We start from the raw sequence: 15133 nt of genomic DNA, 5'->3' as shown, positions 1-15133 counted from the left end.
GGGGTTTTACCAGAATGGAGGTGAGGGGAAAGAACCCCCTTCCTTGGCCTGCTGGCCACGCTGCTGGGGATGCAGCCCAGGATGCAGTTGGAATTCTGGGCTGCCAGTGCACATTGTTGGGGCATGTCCAGTTTCTCATCCATCCTGTCCTCTCAGTGTTGCTCTCAATCCCTTTATCCCCTGGCCTGGGTGCAGGACCTTGCTCTCAGCCTTGTTGAACCTCACAAGGTTCCCATGGGTGCACTCCTCGAGCTGGACCCTCTGGTGGCATCTCATCCTTAAGGTGTATTTACTGCACTACAGGGCTTGGTACCATCACAGGGATGGGAACAGATAGCTGAGTGGTATCATCCCACCTTAGGGACCTGTTGGAACCCCTCCCAAACTATGCTTAGAGAAGGAGATGACATTCCCTTAGTACCATCTTCCTAAAACTTACAGAAAACATAAAGAAAAATATCCAAAGTATTTCGTTCTGGATGGGTAAGGGCAAGGAGTTTTGATCATGACAGCTATTGCAAACTAAAGAAAGAGTCAGCTGCACCCTTGGTTCTCTGGGGGTATGGGTTGACTGTTCCTTGCAGGTTTAGGGTGGATCTGAAAGTTCCCAGAGTGGTACCCAGCAACCTCTTACTCCTAGGACCTGAAGGAATATGTCATGGTCAAACAGTACTGAACTATGTGCTACCATCCTAAAGTGCTCCCCTTCTGATTCCTCCTGTTCTTATTTTCCCTCAATCTGGTTTTCCAGATTTGGACTTCTTATGATTGCTCTGTTGTCTTCATTTGGATTTTATCCATTTGCATTTAGGACAGGACCCAGTCATGAGGCTAAAAGGCTCAGTCTTCATTTCCTGTTCCACTTCTGCATCTTAGCAGATTTTTCAATCACATCCCAAGCAGCATCCATCAGCTTTTTGTATGAGACCTGATAGGCAGGGCTCTGGCACGGCTTTTGGGTGGGTGACACCCGAGGACAGCCTAATCTGCTTGTAGCATCAACGGATTGCCGGATTCTCCACTTCACCCGTGGCTGTAATGCCGTAAGAGTCGAGGATTAAATCTTCTATCTCCATGTTTGTCTGCATACTTAAACTCCTCTCCTGAGCCAAGAGGTCCCAAACAGTCAACAACAAGCTCCTTGCCAAAAGCCAGGGAAGAGGTCAAGCATCACTGGGAGCTGAGCCTCATTACACCACACTAGGTTGCACCCTGGTAAATCCGACTAAATCTATAATTTTTGCTCCCAGAGCCTTTGACTATCCCTCAACACCAAATGGGGAAATGTTGGTATGAGTGCCACATTTGTGGGTGGTTTTTTTCACTCCTGTCAGTATTGGAGTTACAGGGTGAGTAAGCAGTGCATCAATTATTGAATTATTTAACAACTCCTCTTGTATCTCTCCCCTTGCTTCAGGAAGCCTTTGTGTGTAGCTCATTACCTTGGCTGACAGCTGGGGCCTGATGTGCTACAAGAAATTGTGAATGGAATCTTCTTTGAAACAGGAATATTATTAGCATTACCAGTTACCAGCATGTGTGCTTCTCTGCATTATCATTTGTTATCAAGCAGAAATGCAAGCTTTTTCTCTCTTTTCTACCTCTTCCTGATGATAGTGGCAAATGCACAACTAAAGAAGAGTGCAAAGAATAGCAATGAGCAGTCCTGGGTCTCCCCTTGGGTCACGCAGCTGTGAATCCAGGAGGAGCTCCATTAAACTGAGCAGGGCACACCTGTGTAATTGAGAGCTGAACTGAATCAGACAGGTGATATCTAGAGGTGATGATAGGTGGTTTTAGTAGAGCACAGCCATTCTACTGCCTGAAGGCTTCAGGTGACTGCTGCATGTCCTAACTGGCATAATCAGCTACAGTGCACCAGTACATTTGGATTTCAGTCTGCTCTTTAAATCACACTGAAATTTGGATTTGGGGTTTGCACTGGTGTCATGTGCACTAAGGATATTTTTCTTCAAAGATGAGCAGGAAGGGAGTAGAGGACTCAGCTCTGGAAACCTGGATATGTGATTGTATCTGTTTCCATAAGAAAAAAACCAACAAACAACTGCACAAATGCACAAACAGGTTGATTTATGTCAGTAGTCAGAGGTACGGCCCACAGATAATATTTGGCCCACACAGTGCATCAACAGTCATTCTGCAGGGTATCATCTTTCTTATTTTAGAAAAGCAAGTTTTAGAGCTGCAGGGAGTAACTGTTGGCCTGAGTCCATAAACAGCCTCTGCTAACCACTGATTTTTCCATATCCACCTTAGCTAGCCTTGGACACATGTACTGTGGTTTTGTAGCTCCAAACTGTCCTCTTCACATGCTCCTTTAGGTCAGCATCATCTGACCAAGTTGAATTACCTGCTTTGGTGATCATAGAAGTGCCTCTTTTTTCCCCCATTGAATGTAGTATAAGCTAGGCTAGGCTAGGATATTTTGTTTGAAAGGGATGATCATCTCGCAAAGGTCTGGATGTCTTGCTGAGAGGTGAACACTGGGTTAGTTGAGTTGTACCTGACCTTTTGTCACTGAATAAGTTAGCTTTTCAGTGCTAGCTGCAAAATAATTGATTCAAGAACACTTCTTCCACCCTGTTAGTGTCTGATGCATTTTCTTTGGGACTGAAAAACAGTCTGGGACAAAGAAACCCAAGCTTTCATTAAATTAGGCGTTTCACCTGCTGTGAGGGTGCTTCCTGTAGGTGAAATTTCCCTTCTTTCTCCAGCAGTAAGGTACATGCTACTGCAATAGCACTTAATGGGAGCTCAGGCTTCAGCAGCAGCATGAACTTATTGCCTGTGTCACATCAATTCTTTAGGATAAACATTTACCCCTTACTTTGAATATGCACAAAGCGTGTCACAGCAGGACCTTGATCTCAGCTGTGCCTGCTGCTGCAGAGGTGTAGTAAATCATCAGAGCAGGGTCCAGCATGACTCTTCTGGCTCATACTTCTGTCTCTGCAGGGAAGGGTCTAATGTTACCCTGGGGAGCTGTAATCTAAACCGGATGGCATTGCTGACAGGCTGCCAGCCAGCTAAAGGTTTATTTTCCTCCACCGTGGCCCTCCCCTTATTGTACTAAGTGCGTTTATTTGTTTCCCACATAAGGCATAGCACATCCCCTCAGAGAAAGCAGGCTGATAGGAGGCTTAGTGCTGTTGCTCTGCCTCTTGATGCATGGAGAAGAGAGGCTGGTTTCCAAGCTGGATCATCCCTTCCAAGGACTGGGGTTTCCCATTTCCAGGAGGCAGCACGCTCGGGTCATTCAGGCAGACCTCACTGCAAATGCCAGGTGTCTCTGCCTGACACGTGTGACTCTGCCTAAGTGTCCCCAGAAAATCTGCTGCTAGCAGAGGAACAGTGCAAAAAATATAGTGGTGATGTGTGAAATTACAGATCTTCAGTAACCCCAGTGCCAGGAGAAAAATAAGCACACTCATATAATAGGACTGCAGAGGCAGGATTCAGCCCTCTAGGGTCCCATCTGTCCTTTGGATCCTATTCCAAGGATAACCTAGGGCAAATCATTGCAGTCCTCTGCGCCTTAGCTTGCTCTTTGTCAGCACACTGGGATACACAGCCTCAGAAATATGGTACAGGGTATGAGCAATGATGGTATTGTCTGCTCCACTGCAAGGTGAGATAAATACTCCAGCTGCTGTCTTGGATCTGCTGTTCCCACACTGCTCCAGTTTCTGTGGCACAGCAGTGAGAAGAGGTATGCTGGTGAATAAAGAGCCTCTTTAGGACCCCACTCAAATCCGATGATCCTGTCCTATGGGTCCCTTTATACATATTTAATCAGTCTTTCCTTCCACATGGATCCTCTCATTGTTTTTCAGCTTTAAATTGACATCTATCTCCCACTTTCTAGGGGAGCAGAGCTGCAGTCATTTACAGCGCTGTGTGTTCAGGTCGTGCTGGAGGTAGACATCTCCCCTGGGATTGCTGCATTCACTCTGTCCCCTTCTCCCTGCATTACTATCATGCCTCATGTACATTTTTACTTGCTTCTTTGGTGGGCATCCATCTAATTAATCTTCACCTGGCTTCTTACCTGTGAGACATGATATCTTCCTTAATTTCCCAGCACAGCTACAAGAATTACAAACCTTATTGTTCCAGGGCTTTGTAATACAGCTTAAACCTTCAAGGTTGCCTGCCCTTTGGGCAAGGGCTCCCTCACTGTTGTCACTGCTGCTCATGGCTGAGCAGAACTAGCTTGTTCTGAGTTTAATGTACCCATCATCTGCTGTTGTCATCGGAGACTGTGTCCCATGAAGGGTACCTGTGAAGCCTTCCTTTGCATATAAAATCACAGAATCATTAAGGTTGGAAAAGACCTCTAAGGTCATCGAATCCGACCATTAACCTTACGCTGCCAGTCCTACCAGTAAACCATGTCCCCATGCCCTGCTCTTCTTGGACAAATGGATTCAAAACCCCATGGAATCAAGGCATTAGTAGAGCTTTGCACTAAAACAGTGGTAAATGAGAATGTCTTAGCAGCTGCATTGTTTTATCTAGTTGCTCTGGTCTCTATAAATGGCACTGCTTTAGACTCAAAATTGTAATGGATGAAACTGGGGCCAAGCTATAGTGGTCTGAAATTCTCCAAATGACCAGAAAAGCCTTTCTTAGATGAAAATGAGAAATTTCAAGTGTATCTAATACAGGACAAGAAAAAAGCAAATCTAAGGTGACTGTAAAATGCCTTGTGCTCTTCTGGTTTGGCCAGTGGTCCTGATTAGTCCTTACTCCAACAGTCCTCATTATAGAGAAGGAGTGATTGCAGAAATGGGTCTGTGCAGCTGGCAGGTGTAGAGTCTGTGCAACCTCATTACCTCTGTGCTCCTTGTATTGAGCCCATTTTCATCCACAGCACAGGCTCTCCTCTCACCTATAGGCACGGAGGCTGTGCTGCGCTGAACACCTTCCACTCAATTATTTAAAATTCAGTTGCTATGGATCTACTCAAGGCGATCAGTTTAAAGAAAATGCAGATGGCCTCTGGTTTTGAGTTCCCACTGCGCTTTGGTTAATTTGGTATGTAAAGGTATTAGGTTAATTAAATGCCATGTGTTGCATGGGGACTGACTGCATTTGTGGATTAATAAGTATCCCAGAGTGTTCCTGTGCTGAAAGTCCTCAAGCTGGCAGACGGTTATTTCACTAAGAAAGGAAGGTAACGGAGAGGAGTCCTGGGGAAATGAAGAAGTTTCCTGTTAATCCTGCAGTTGTTTTTCCTGAACGGATAGTTGCAGTGTCCTTCAGGTTCTTGACCGAGTATCATCCCTTGCTGGAGAGACTGGAAGAATTTAAGTGAAGAGAAGCAGAGTTGTACAGTTTGCTTTGAGATTCCCACAGGGCTGGTCACATACAGTGAGCATGTCAGCTGGCCAGGGGAGGACCATGGCTGGTGCGTGGAAATTTTCCTGCTAGGAGAAGACCTTTACCAAGAGCCATATTGTGAATCAGGTCAGAGGGTGTCCTGTGAGCAGCAGGCATGGTCGCGCCCCAGGGCTAGCGCAAACCGGCCACCGCATTCGGGCATTCATGGTGGAGTGCACGTAGAAAGCAGGGAGAGGGACAAATACCACCGCAAAGTTTTGGAGATGCTGAAGAAGAAGAAAGTCGTTTTCGTGCAGCCATGCCCTGAGGTGGTGGAAGATCAGGAGAGAGACCAGGGCAGATGGACACTGCTTCGCAATGTCAACCAGGTCCTGAAGCCCACGACCATGTTAGCGGTAAGAGAGGGGGTCCCAAGCCCTGAGCATGGCTGGAAACTTTCAGACTGCTTTGAAATCTGTCTTGCTGTTGATGGGATCCTTGTACTGCTTACGCCAGCTTCTCTCACCTTCCTCCTTTGTCCCCCCCACTAAGCACTGTTGCTCCCCTGCAGTGCAACCTTCTTGCTCTTCACATTTGGAAGCTCCTCCTAAAGATCCTCTCCGTGAATTGTGTGGATCCTTGTGTGGTGTTTCCTCCTCTTGCAAAACGGTTTGGTTGTCACTGCCCTGTTTGTGAGGTCCTGAGGGTCTGCCCCAGAGCAATTTGGAAGATTTTTCTAGTTTGGAAGGGTATTAAAAGCCACTGATTGCATTGAGGAGGAAGAGGCAGACCAGGTTGATACTGTAAAGGGTCTGGTGGCATTCTCACTTCTCCAGTACTCTGTCATGTATTTTGGGAAATAAACTGCACCAGTGTGAGCACGAGGCAGGTTATGCAACTTACAAGCCACAGCTGGTAAATGCATGAATCACCCTGATTTGCCCTGAAATCCCCAATACATCTGCTGGGTTTGGGGCTGATCCGAGGGTGATTGCTTCAGCAGAAGGAATGTAACTCACTTCCATGGGGTTTATATGAAATTGATTGAAGTCAGGAAAGGAAATGGGTTGGCACTCTTAATAAGTGATGTTATTTTATAACTCCCTTGACCTTCCTGAGCTTACCAGCTTAGCCCATCCCATAAGACTTTTTTCACCAGTATTAAGAACTGCATTTTAATGGGTTTAAAAAGAGCAGTTTGAGGGGATGAGCACTATGTGCATTAGGCAGACAAAGCACAGAAGTTGTCTTAGTGGTAGCAGAGTATCAATTTACCTTGGGGAGAGCAGACTGCCTTTTATCTCAGCTGTGTGGTAATACACCATATGAAGCAGGCTGCTTTTACAGCTATTCAATATTAGAGATTTTTTTTTAAAACGGCATTACAATTCTTGTATTTTTGATCAAGTGCAATTTTTACAGAGCTGCTAAGGTGTTGGAAAGGTTTTCTGCTGAGCAGGAACTGAGCAACGTGGCTCATCTCTTGCTGACACCTTGATCAGGTTACCCACCGTGTGCATGAATTTGCCCAGTGATGCAGAGAGGATAACAGTGCTGAATGTTCTGAAATGCTTTGAGAGTCTTGGATCAAAGGAGCTAAAAAATAAATATTAATATAATTGGATTTATAATGTATCTGTTCCTGACACTGCTTTCATTAGTTGTGATTTTTTTTGCCTTTTTAACTAAGTTATGACATGTAAGGATAAAACAGTTAATGAGAAAAATGTATTAATACTATATTTTTATGAGCTGGATAAAGATACTTAGAGCTGTAGCACAACCCTCTGAGGAAATGAAAACCCAAGCTGAGGACTGGATCCTGAGCTCCATGAAAGCAGTTTGACTTTGTTGATATCCTAGTGGAAACCTAGCAAGCAGCTGCCAAGGGTAAAGTCTGCCACAGAACGGTGGCAGAATTCCTGGTGTGTAGTTTCTTCACGTGTGGATCCCTGAGTGTAACCTTACATCCTGGTGGTACTCACAGGTTTGTGTCTCTTGGAAGTCTTAATGGATGACTTGGATGGTGACATCTCCAGTTGCCTCTGCCCAGCACAGAGACAAACATTGTTTAGCAGCTGTTGGGCCAAACCAAATTTATAAATATGCTCTGTCCACAGAAATGGTTGATAGTGGATACTCAGGAAGGGGGTTATATCAGAGCACATGCAAAGTGATACATCCTAGTTTTCCCTTCTCCCTCTCCCAGCAGTTTTTCAGGACTTCAAAAGGTAGATACCACATTTGCATCATGCTTAATAGGTGCAAGTGGAGCTGGTCCCCAAGAATGTGGTGTTAGCTGGGGCTACAAGTCCACAGCATTAATCTCAGGTGCATGAATGAAAACTCACCTGACAACTAGATTGCTCCCCATTTTAATACCCTTTCATCTTACAAAAAAGGGTGGGAAATAATTCTGCTTTGTTCCAGCATGGGTCCTGCTTGGGGCTTTAGTTTGGAGTTATTTTGGGGTTTGCTTTTGTATTGAGGAAAACAGCTTCTTTAAAAGCTTTTTTGCATTTGAGTAATTTAATATCCACAGAGCTGATTAGCAGATAGTCTCTGCCCAGCAGGACTGACAGAGGTGTATAGGATCAGTAGTGACATGAAGTGAATGGGTAGGGGTCAACTGCATGCTGTGTCTTTCAAAATGAAAACACAGAGGTCTGAAATGAAAGAGGTAAAACATTTGAAACATGTAAAAAGACACAGCCTTTTGGGATTATGGATGCTAAAACTTTGCACAGCTTCAGGACTCAAGTGAAAGTGCTCACAGCAGATAAAATCCACTGAGAAGTATTAAATACAAACAGGCCACCTACACATTGCTGTAGCTGTGAGAACTCCTGAAGAACTGCAAATATCTGCCTCTCTGTTTATGTTCTTAACCCATCTTTAGTCATTCCCTTTTCAGCAGTCTCCAAGGAATATTTGATAGTGGTTCTCTGCAAGGAAGAAAGGTGCCACAACCCTCCAGATAAGGCTTAGCAGAGCTCAGAACCATCTTCTAAATGTGACTTCCTAAGTTTGTACATTACACAGAGGGAAACCTCTACCTGGGAAGGTTTTTCTGCCTGGATCACTGTTCTATAACCATTCTGTGACCAGCAACCAATCATGAGCTTGAGAAGCAGAGAGTTAGGGCAGTGGGACAGCACAGAGTTAGGTCCATATGCTGTGTGGACCATGCTCTGCTGCTGGCACCTTGCAGGGGATTTCACAGATTCATGGAATCATTAAGGTTGGAAAAGATTTGTAAGATCTTTGAGTCCAACCATTTACCCAGCCAGCAGTGTGTTCACCACTAAACCACATCCCCATGTGCCACATGCAAAGCATCTGCTGTCCTGAGCCTCTGTGGAAAGGGGTGGTTTGTGGTTTGCCAGGGAAGTCATTTGACTTGTGCTAATGACTTGGCTACAAAACGTCAACTGCTTGTATCCCAAGGGATGCTGAACTCCCTGCAGCACTGAGTGTAACTGCTGTCTTTGGTTCCAGGGGGATTATGTGTGGATGGACCTCAAAACCGGACGGGAATTCGACGTTCCCATTGGAGCGGTGGTTAAGCTGTGTGACTCCGGACAGATCCAGGTCGTGGATGATGAAGGCAATGTATGTAAAAAGGCTTATGATGTCCCTTCTTCAGCTCTACGGCCTTGCTAGGCCAGGGGTCCCAGGGCCATGATAATCAATTTTGTTATGGCCTTCCTGTATGTCCTTGGGAATCAACTGTGCTGTAGTTTTCTATTTGTAAAGACAAGACAATGTTGTGTCCCTGTTTTCTTGGCTGTCCTGGGAGTGCAAAATTGAGAACCTTCTTGAGAACAGTGATAGCAGAAGCCCCCAAAATACATTTAGGTAGTTTTTTTAGCAAACCCACCTACACCTGAGGTTCCTCTGTTGTTATCCAGTCCTTCCTGACCTCCTACCAATACCTGATGTGCCAAAACACTGGTTCTCCTTCAATTTCCCACCTCTGTTTTTGTGCAGTGGTGGCTATTTTAGAGTAAGGTCTGTATCAAGGTGTTCTCTGTGCTTCTTTTTTTTTCTTTTTTTCTTGAGGTAATTCTAAATGCTCTCACTCCCTTCAAGAGTAATAGAGATTTGGTTTGGCAAGGTCCTTGTGGGCAATATGCTGTGGCTTTTGAAGCCCTTAGAAGTGCTGAGTCCAAATAACACTGCCAATAAAAGTATGACTTTGCCAGCCCTGTCCATCCCCTTCTCCTTTTCTAAATCATCTCTTTCTGCTCAACAGTATTTTGTGGGAGAGGGTTAACCAGTGATGTGAAAATGCAGCTGTGAAGGGGGATACAACTGTGCTATTTGTTATAGACTCCCTGATGTTCTGGATGACCATGTTGCCCTGGAGGAGGCTCCTGCCAGGATGGCTTGTGTCTCCTGTCTCTTCTTGCTCCAATAAAACTCCAATAAAAAGATGTTTTCCTTCTTCTGTTACAAATCTTTTAAATTCATCACTGCCTTGCCCCAGGAATAGAAGCTGTGGCACATGTGCCAATGATCTCTTGTGTATGTCCTTCCGTCTGATCCTTCTCTTTGGGGTGGGCTGTTTGTGTCTTTCATCCAAATGGTCTCTCATTTGACTTACCTTTCTGTGGCCTTGCTCTTTTCCCAGGAGCACTGGATTTCCCCACAGAATGCCAGCCACATCAAACCCATGCACCCCACCTCCATCCATGGAGTGGAGGACATGATCCGCCTGGGGGACCTGAACGAGGCAGGAATTCTCAGGAACCTGCTGATTCGCTATCGGGAGCACCTCATCTATGTGAGTGTCCACCCCACCTCACCTCTGCTTCTGCACTCCACCCCCTGCTCTCCTTAGCTCTGGAGAACCCATGTTGGGGGAGCCCTGACTGAACTGAGCATCTGGGTTTCTACCTTCACCTTGTCCCTGGTGGTGAAGGGCTTCTGACTTTGGAGGACATTGCAGAGCTTCTAGATGCCCCAGTGAAAGACCCCATGAGTTAGGTGATGGGTAAAGTCAACACCACCTTGCTGTCCTGCCCCTGTAGAAGTTTTGGGCATGTGCATTAGCTTTCTGCACACAGAGTAACCAGTTCAACCCGGGCCATGAGCATACTGTAGTCATCCTAAAGCAAAAAACTTCTGTAGAGGTGTAAACTATGTGCTGAATGTGACCCTTCTGCCCTTTTGCCCTGGACTATTAATTTATTTAACCCTATGGGCTGAAGACAACCATTGCTGGAGGTGGAAGGGGTGGAGAAAGGATGATGAGAGGCATGCACGAAATAACTGGGAATAAAGAAGTAAGCAACTTCCAGAACAGCTCTAAAAAACCTTTCCAGTGTGTGTTCATGGCTTATTAGCCCTGGGCTGCCTGGGATCTTGGCAGTTGATCTCTGAGGACAGCAGTGTCCTTCCTTAGGTCACCTCAGTCATGTCATGCCCAGTGGACCCAGTGCAGCCTTGCCAATCCAAACAGACATTCACAGATTGAGGGGTTTACAGGGAGCCAGTGAGGGCTGCATCTCTCTTCTGTGTGACAGCATCGCAAAGGCCACCTCCCCAGCAGGACAGGAGTCAGCATTCAAGTCTCTGTGCTAACTTTATCAGTGTTCTCTATGCTGTGTAGTTTTCTGCAAACTCTTCTGACAGAAATTCAGAGTGCACATGTGTTTGCTGCTAGATAATGTACTCAAACAGGCTCTACAAATATGGAAAATTTGTTATTACTCTTAAATCCTACAGTTTTCAGATGTTCAGGTAAGTACTTGCTGTGCCTTTGAAGGCCTTTTCAAAGCCTCCTGGTCATTTGATTTTTAAAAGGCTCTAGAGACTACTAGATTTTTGGACTGGAGGGAATTGCAAAACAGTCAGACTTCACAGATAAAATAAGCTCACAGAGTATAGGTGGGATTTTATTTGTCAAGTCTGTTTGTTCATCACTGCTTGATGTCCAGTGCTTTTTGATCGGATGATTTTGGATTAGGGCTGGGCAGTGATGGAGCAGACACCACTCTGCTGCACAGGCTGATAATATGATTGACAGCTCCTTGTCCCTCTCTGGGAGAGATCCATCTCTTCTTTCAGAGATGGAGTACAATCCTGGAGGAAGGGGACATGGGTGCTGAAAAGGCACCCATAATTCCCCAAAGCCTGGGGGAGAACAGAGACCTCCAAATGCATCTCTCCCTCAGACACTTCATTTGTTGTGCATGATGCCTAAGGCCCTATAGTCAGTTTAGACAAAAATAGTATAATCAGAAAATTATTCCCACATTAGATGAACTAGGTTTCTCCCTTTGTAATCAAATTTTCTTGCCATTTATAATGATAAATTAGCAAGTTAATAGCCCAAATTCATACTTGGGGTGGTGTCTCCATGGGCATCCATGGCAGTCACCAGAGGTGTCAGTAGAGCCAGCAGAGACAAGACTGCCTTTCAGTCATGCAAACAGAAGTGCCTCTCAGATGCTTTAGAGCTGACTGGAGTTTGGATATCATAGAGGAGTTTATGTTGGAAGAAAATTTTAGGCTGGAGGTCTATAGTCCAACCTCCCCCAGCTCACAGCGCATCTGTCTTCAAGGTTAGGTGCAGCACTCACGTGAATAACTGAATTCAAACAACCTGAATGCCACCCAAGAAGTACAGATGGCCAATAATTTGTAGCTGATTGGCTCATTCAAGGAACTTGAATTTACCTATTGAGCATTGCCCATTTTTCCCCTGCTTGTGGGCACCCTGAAATGGCACAAAGTGTATTTCTGCCACTCTCTCTGAGAAAGTTTGGATCATGTTGGGTATTTTTCAGTGGCATCCATGTGTCTCTTTTGGGGTGTCTGTATTATCCAGCAAGTGCCTGTTGCCTCTCCAAGTGACCTGAGGTCCTTGGATAGAATTCTGTGTGTACAGTATCATCAGATTGCCTGTGAATACACCAAGCTCCTTCGAAAAAGCTCTGTCTCTGAGCTCCCTTGCCAAGCTATGCACAGGCATCCAGGAAGATTAGGAACACGAACAAGCACTGTGCAAAGTGTTGTTTGGCAACATCATCCTAATAAGGGCTGATGTAAAGGGCAGCTTTCAGCCTGGAGGTGAGTGTGGGTGGTGATTTGGGCTGAAGTGACAAAATAGCCACATCAGTTTCTCTACAAGTTCTTCTGGTCTGATGGTGACAGTGCAGTGCAGTGTGTCCTACAGAGTTCCTGCCTGAGGGATGGCCACATCCCACAAGGACATTTGCATCACAGAGGTTCCAGGTTACCGTGTCTTGATTGCTCCACATCACTAATGGCTTTGGAGTGCCAACCCAGGAACTGGGCACAGCACAGCAATTAGAGCCATCTCAAAATCAGAATTACACTCTCAAAATGACAGAGAGTGCATAGCTTGATAGAGAGGTATGCACACCACTTCTGTCTACAGGTGTGTAGTTGGAGGCTCAGGAGCCCAACCTTAGATCTCAGCTATTAGGAGTGATGGCACTAGGAGGAGTAGATTTGTGTCGGATGTGGTAAATATTGATGACAGTTTTGCAAAGCCAAGGTACCATATGGATGCCATGTGTGCAGGGGATACCCAGCCCACTGAGGTGGTTTTTTTTCTGTGGTATAATTAGCACTGTCTTAAAGACAGAGGTGGGTTTTTTCCTATGGTATAATTAGCACTGTCTTAAAGACAGTGAAGTTTCACTGCTTGAAAGGATTTCTGGGCCTGCTGAGTAAATGATTACTTTTCCAATGGGACTGCAGTTCCTCTTGTTTCCTTGTGTCCTTAGCTTTGTGGAGGATGTAGTTCTGCTCTAATAAAATATAATTTCCCTTTTTCTTCTCCCTCACATTTTATTCATAAGACAAACTGCGGTGGGAGGGTAAGTATGACTCTTGGCAACGTCATTTGCAATTGCTGTCATGCCTTCCACTGGATCACCTTTTTCTGTTCACCATTTACTTTGCACCACCATTGCTGCTGCTTCATAAATGCATGGAGAGCATCCATCTGCTTTGGTGCAGAGCTTGACCCACATGGTGAAGTTGTGACACAGAGATGGAAAGCCCTCAACCTGTGAATGTGGTTAAAGCTTTAAGTTCTTCTCAGTAATGACCTTAACTTGAAGGGAAGAAATGTCTGCAGCAAAATATGAAAAACTTCAACAAGGGCTTCTTGTCCTTAGTTTCGCTTGAACACAGCAAGAGAAACTACGCTGAATAGCAAGAGAGTCTGGTGGGGAGTTTTGACTTGTGAGTAAGGTTAAATCTCTTTATCTAGACATGAAACCAGTGCCTGCTACTGCTCTCTAAGGGCTGCCAAATGACAGTAATGTTTGGTAGAGCTTTAACCCCATAACAATCCAGATGAAGTCAGCCATGGTGTTCTGGGTAGTGAGGGAAGCAGGCTCAGAAAGGATTTGTTTGGGGCTAATTAAAATGTAGGTCATGCAGGCAGTAATGAATTTGCTGTGAGATGCAGTTCCTGTGGTCAGCTACAGCAGAGTCCCTGCTCTCAGTAAAGCTTTATTTTTCCAATAGAAAAGGGCTTTGACATCACCCAGCAATAGAAACCAGTAAGCTACTATTTCCTTGGAAGTGGCCTTTGGCCCCTGATCAACAGAGTGAACAAAGTTTTGCCTTCTGTCAGCTGTGAGAATTGGGCAAATTGTGATTATTTATCAACTAGGAATGAGCTACAAAAACAAGCAATAGTACAAGAGTTCATGCTGACAAAGGGTTTTGTGGATCACAAGGGAAGGGTCAGTGGGAGCATCCAGAAAGAATACCTAATGGTTAACACCTTTAAAAGCCTCTCTGTTTACATTTGTGGCAGGGCAGACCAGTCTGACTGAAATGCTGGGATTTCAGAGACCTCTGCAAGGAGTTACATTTTTTTTTTTAAAAAAGCTCAAGGAAGATTAAAAATGTACCTAAAATTAATGTTCCTAAAAATGTCCCTAAAAATGTCCCCTGGTGATAAATTGTAAAGAGGAAATTAATGAAATAATGAAGACTCAAAGGAGTCTTCATTAGGGATCTTGCTGTCATGATGCCATTCAGAAATTGAGCTCCCTCCTCCTCTGAGCACTGGGGTTACCTGTTCTGTCCCCTTTGAAGGCTTCTCTGGAGGGATATCTCTGCTCCCTTTTTTCAATGCCTTCTTTTTCTAAAATCCAGTCTACATGATTTCACAGCCAATTTCTACCCTTTGGAGTTGTGACAACATTGTTCTGAAGCTCAAAGAGCTTTTTTCCCCTACTGGCACATAATCCCCTGTTACAGAGAAGAGTATTGTGTCCTTTCTCAGTTAGCACTGTAAAGTCAAACCTCATATGGGACTGAACTGAAAGTTGCTCTCTTGTGTTGGCCATGAGAGTAGAAGGTGAGGAACCCCTAATGGCTTTCATCCTCCCTACGATGGGACACAATTGCCACCTACTGGCTGCCTTCAGGAAGCCTGAACTGGTGGCCAGTTTTGGACAGATGGTGGCAAATTATTTCTTCTCCCTCACAAGCATCCTTGGCTGTGCCACTTTGCTGCTTTGTGCCGAAGCCTTACTGGGTTTAGGCCATGCAGATGAAAACTCATAAGGATTATATGAATGTTGAAGTTGCTTATTTTGTTTCCTGAAAAATGATATGCAGTAGCAGGGGAACTTTTACAGCTGGTTCCAGCAAGAAGGAAAGCTAAGATTAATCTTGTAACTTCAGTTGCTAAAAATTAACCTAGAGAAAATGACTTGAATTCTTTGAAGTCACAGAGTGAAAGTAGCCTTCATCTCATGCCCCTCAGCTAACTCAAGGTGGAGGCCCCTTG

General features: G+C 45.0%; 1 protein-coding gene across 6 annotated transcripts in view; it reads left to right on the top strand.

Annotated features, from left to right (window-relative positions):
- Window positions 1-15133, top strand: part of MYO7A (myosin VIIA) — a 97945-nt gene that overhangs the window by 30608 nt on the left and 52204 nt on the right. For 4 of the 6 annotated variants that reach the window (XM_077174115.1, XM_077174113.1, XM_077174114.1 and 1 more), the window contains exons 3-5: window positions 8842-8955; window positions 9977-10129; window positions 13179-13196. In XM_077174115.1, coding sequence (XP_077030230.1) covers window positions 8842-8955; window positions 9977-10129; window positions 13179-13196 — 285 coding nt within the window. The remainder of the gene's footprint in view (window positions 1-8841; window positions 8956-9976; window positions 10130-13178; window positions 13197-15133) is intronic. The other 2 variants (XM_054654307.2, XM_077174112.1) reach the window with 1 other exon arrangement.

Source organism: Agelaius phoeniceus, chromosome 2, assembly GCF_051311805.1.
Source record: "Agelaius phoeniceus isolate bAgePho1 chromosome 2, bAgePho1.hap1, whole genome shotgun sequence".
Lineage (NCBI taxonomy): Eukaryota > Metazoa > Chordata > Aves > Passeriformes > Icteridae > Agelaius > Agelaius phoeniceus.
The sequence above is the reverse complement of the archived record's forward strand: the minus strand, read 5'-3'. Positions and strand labels throughout refer to the sequence as shown.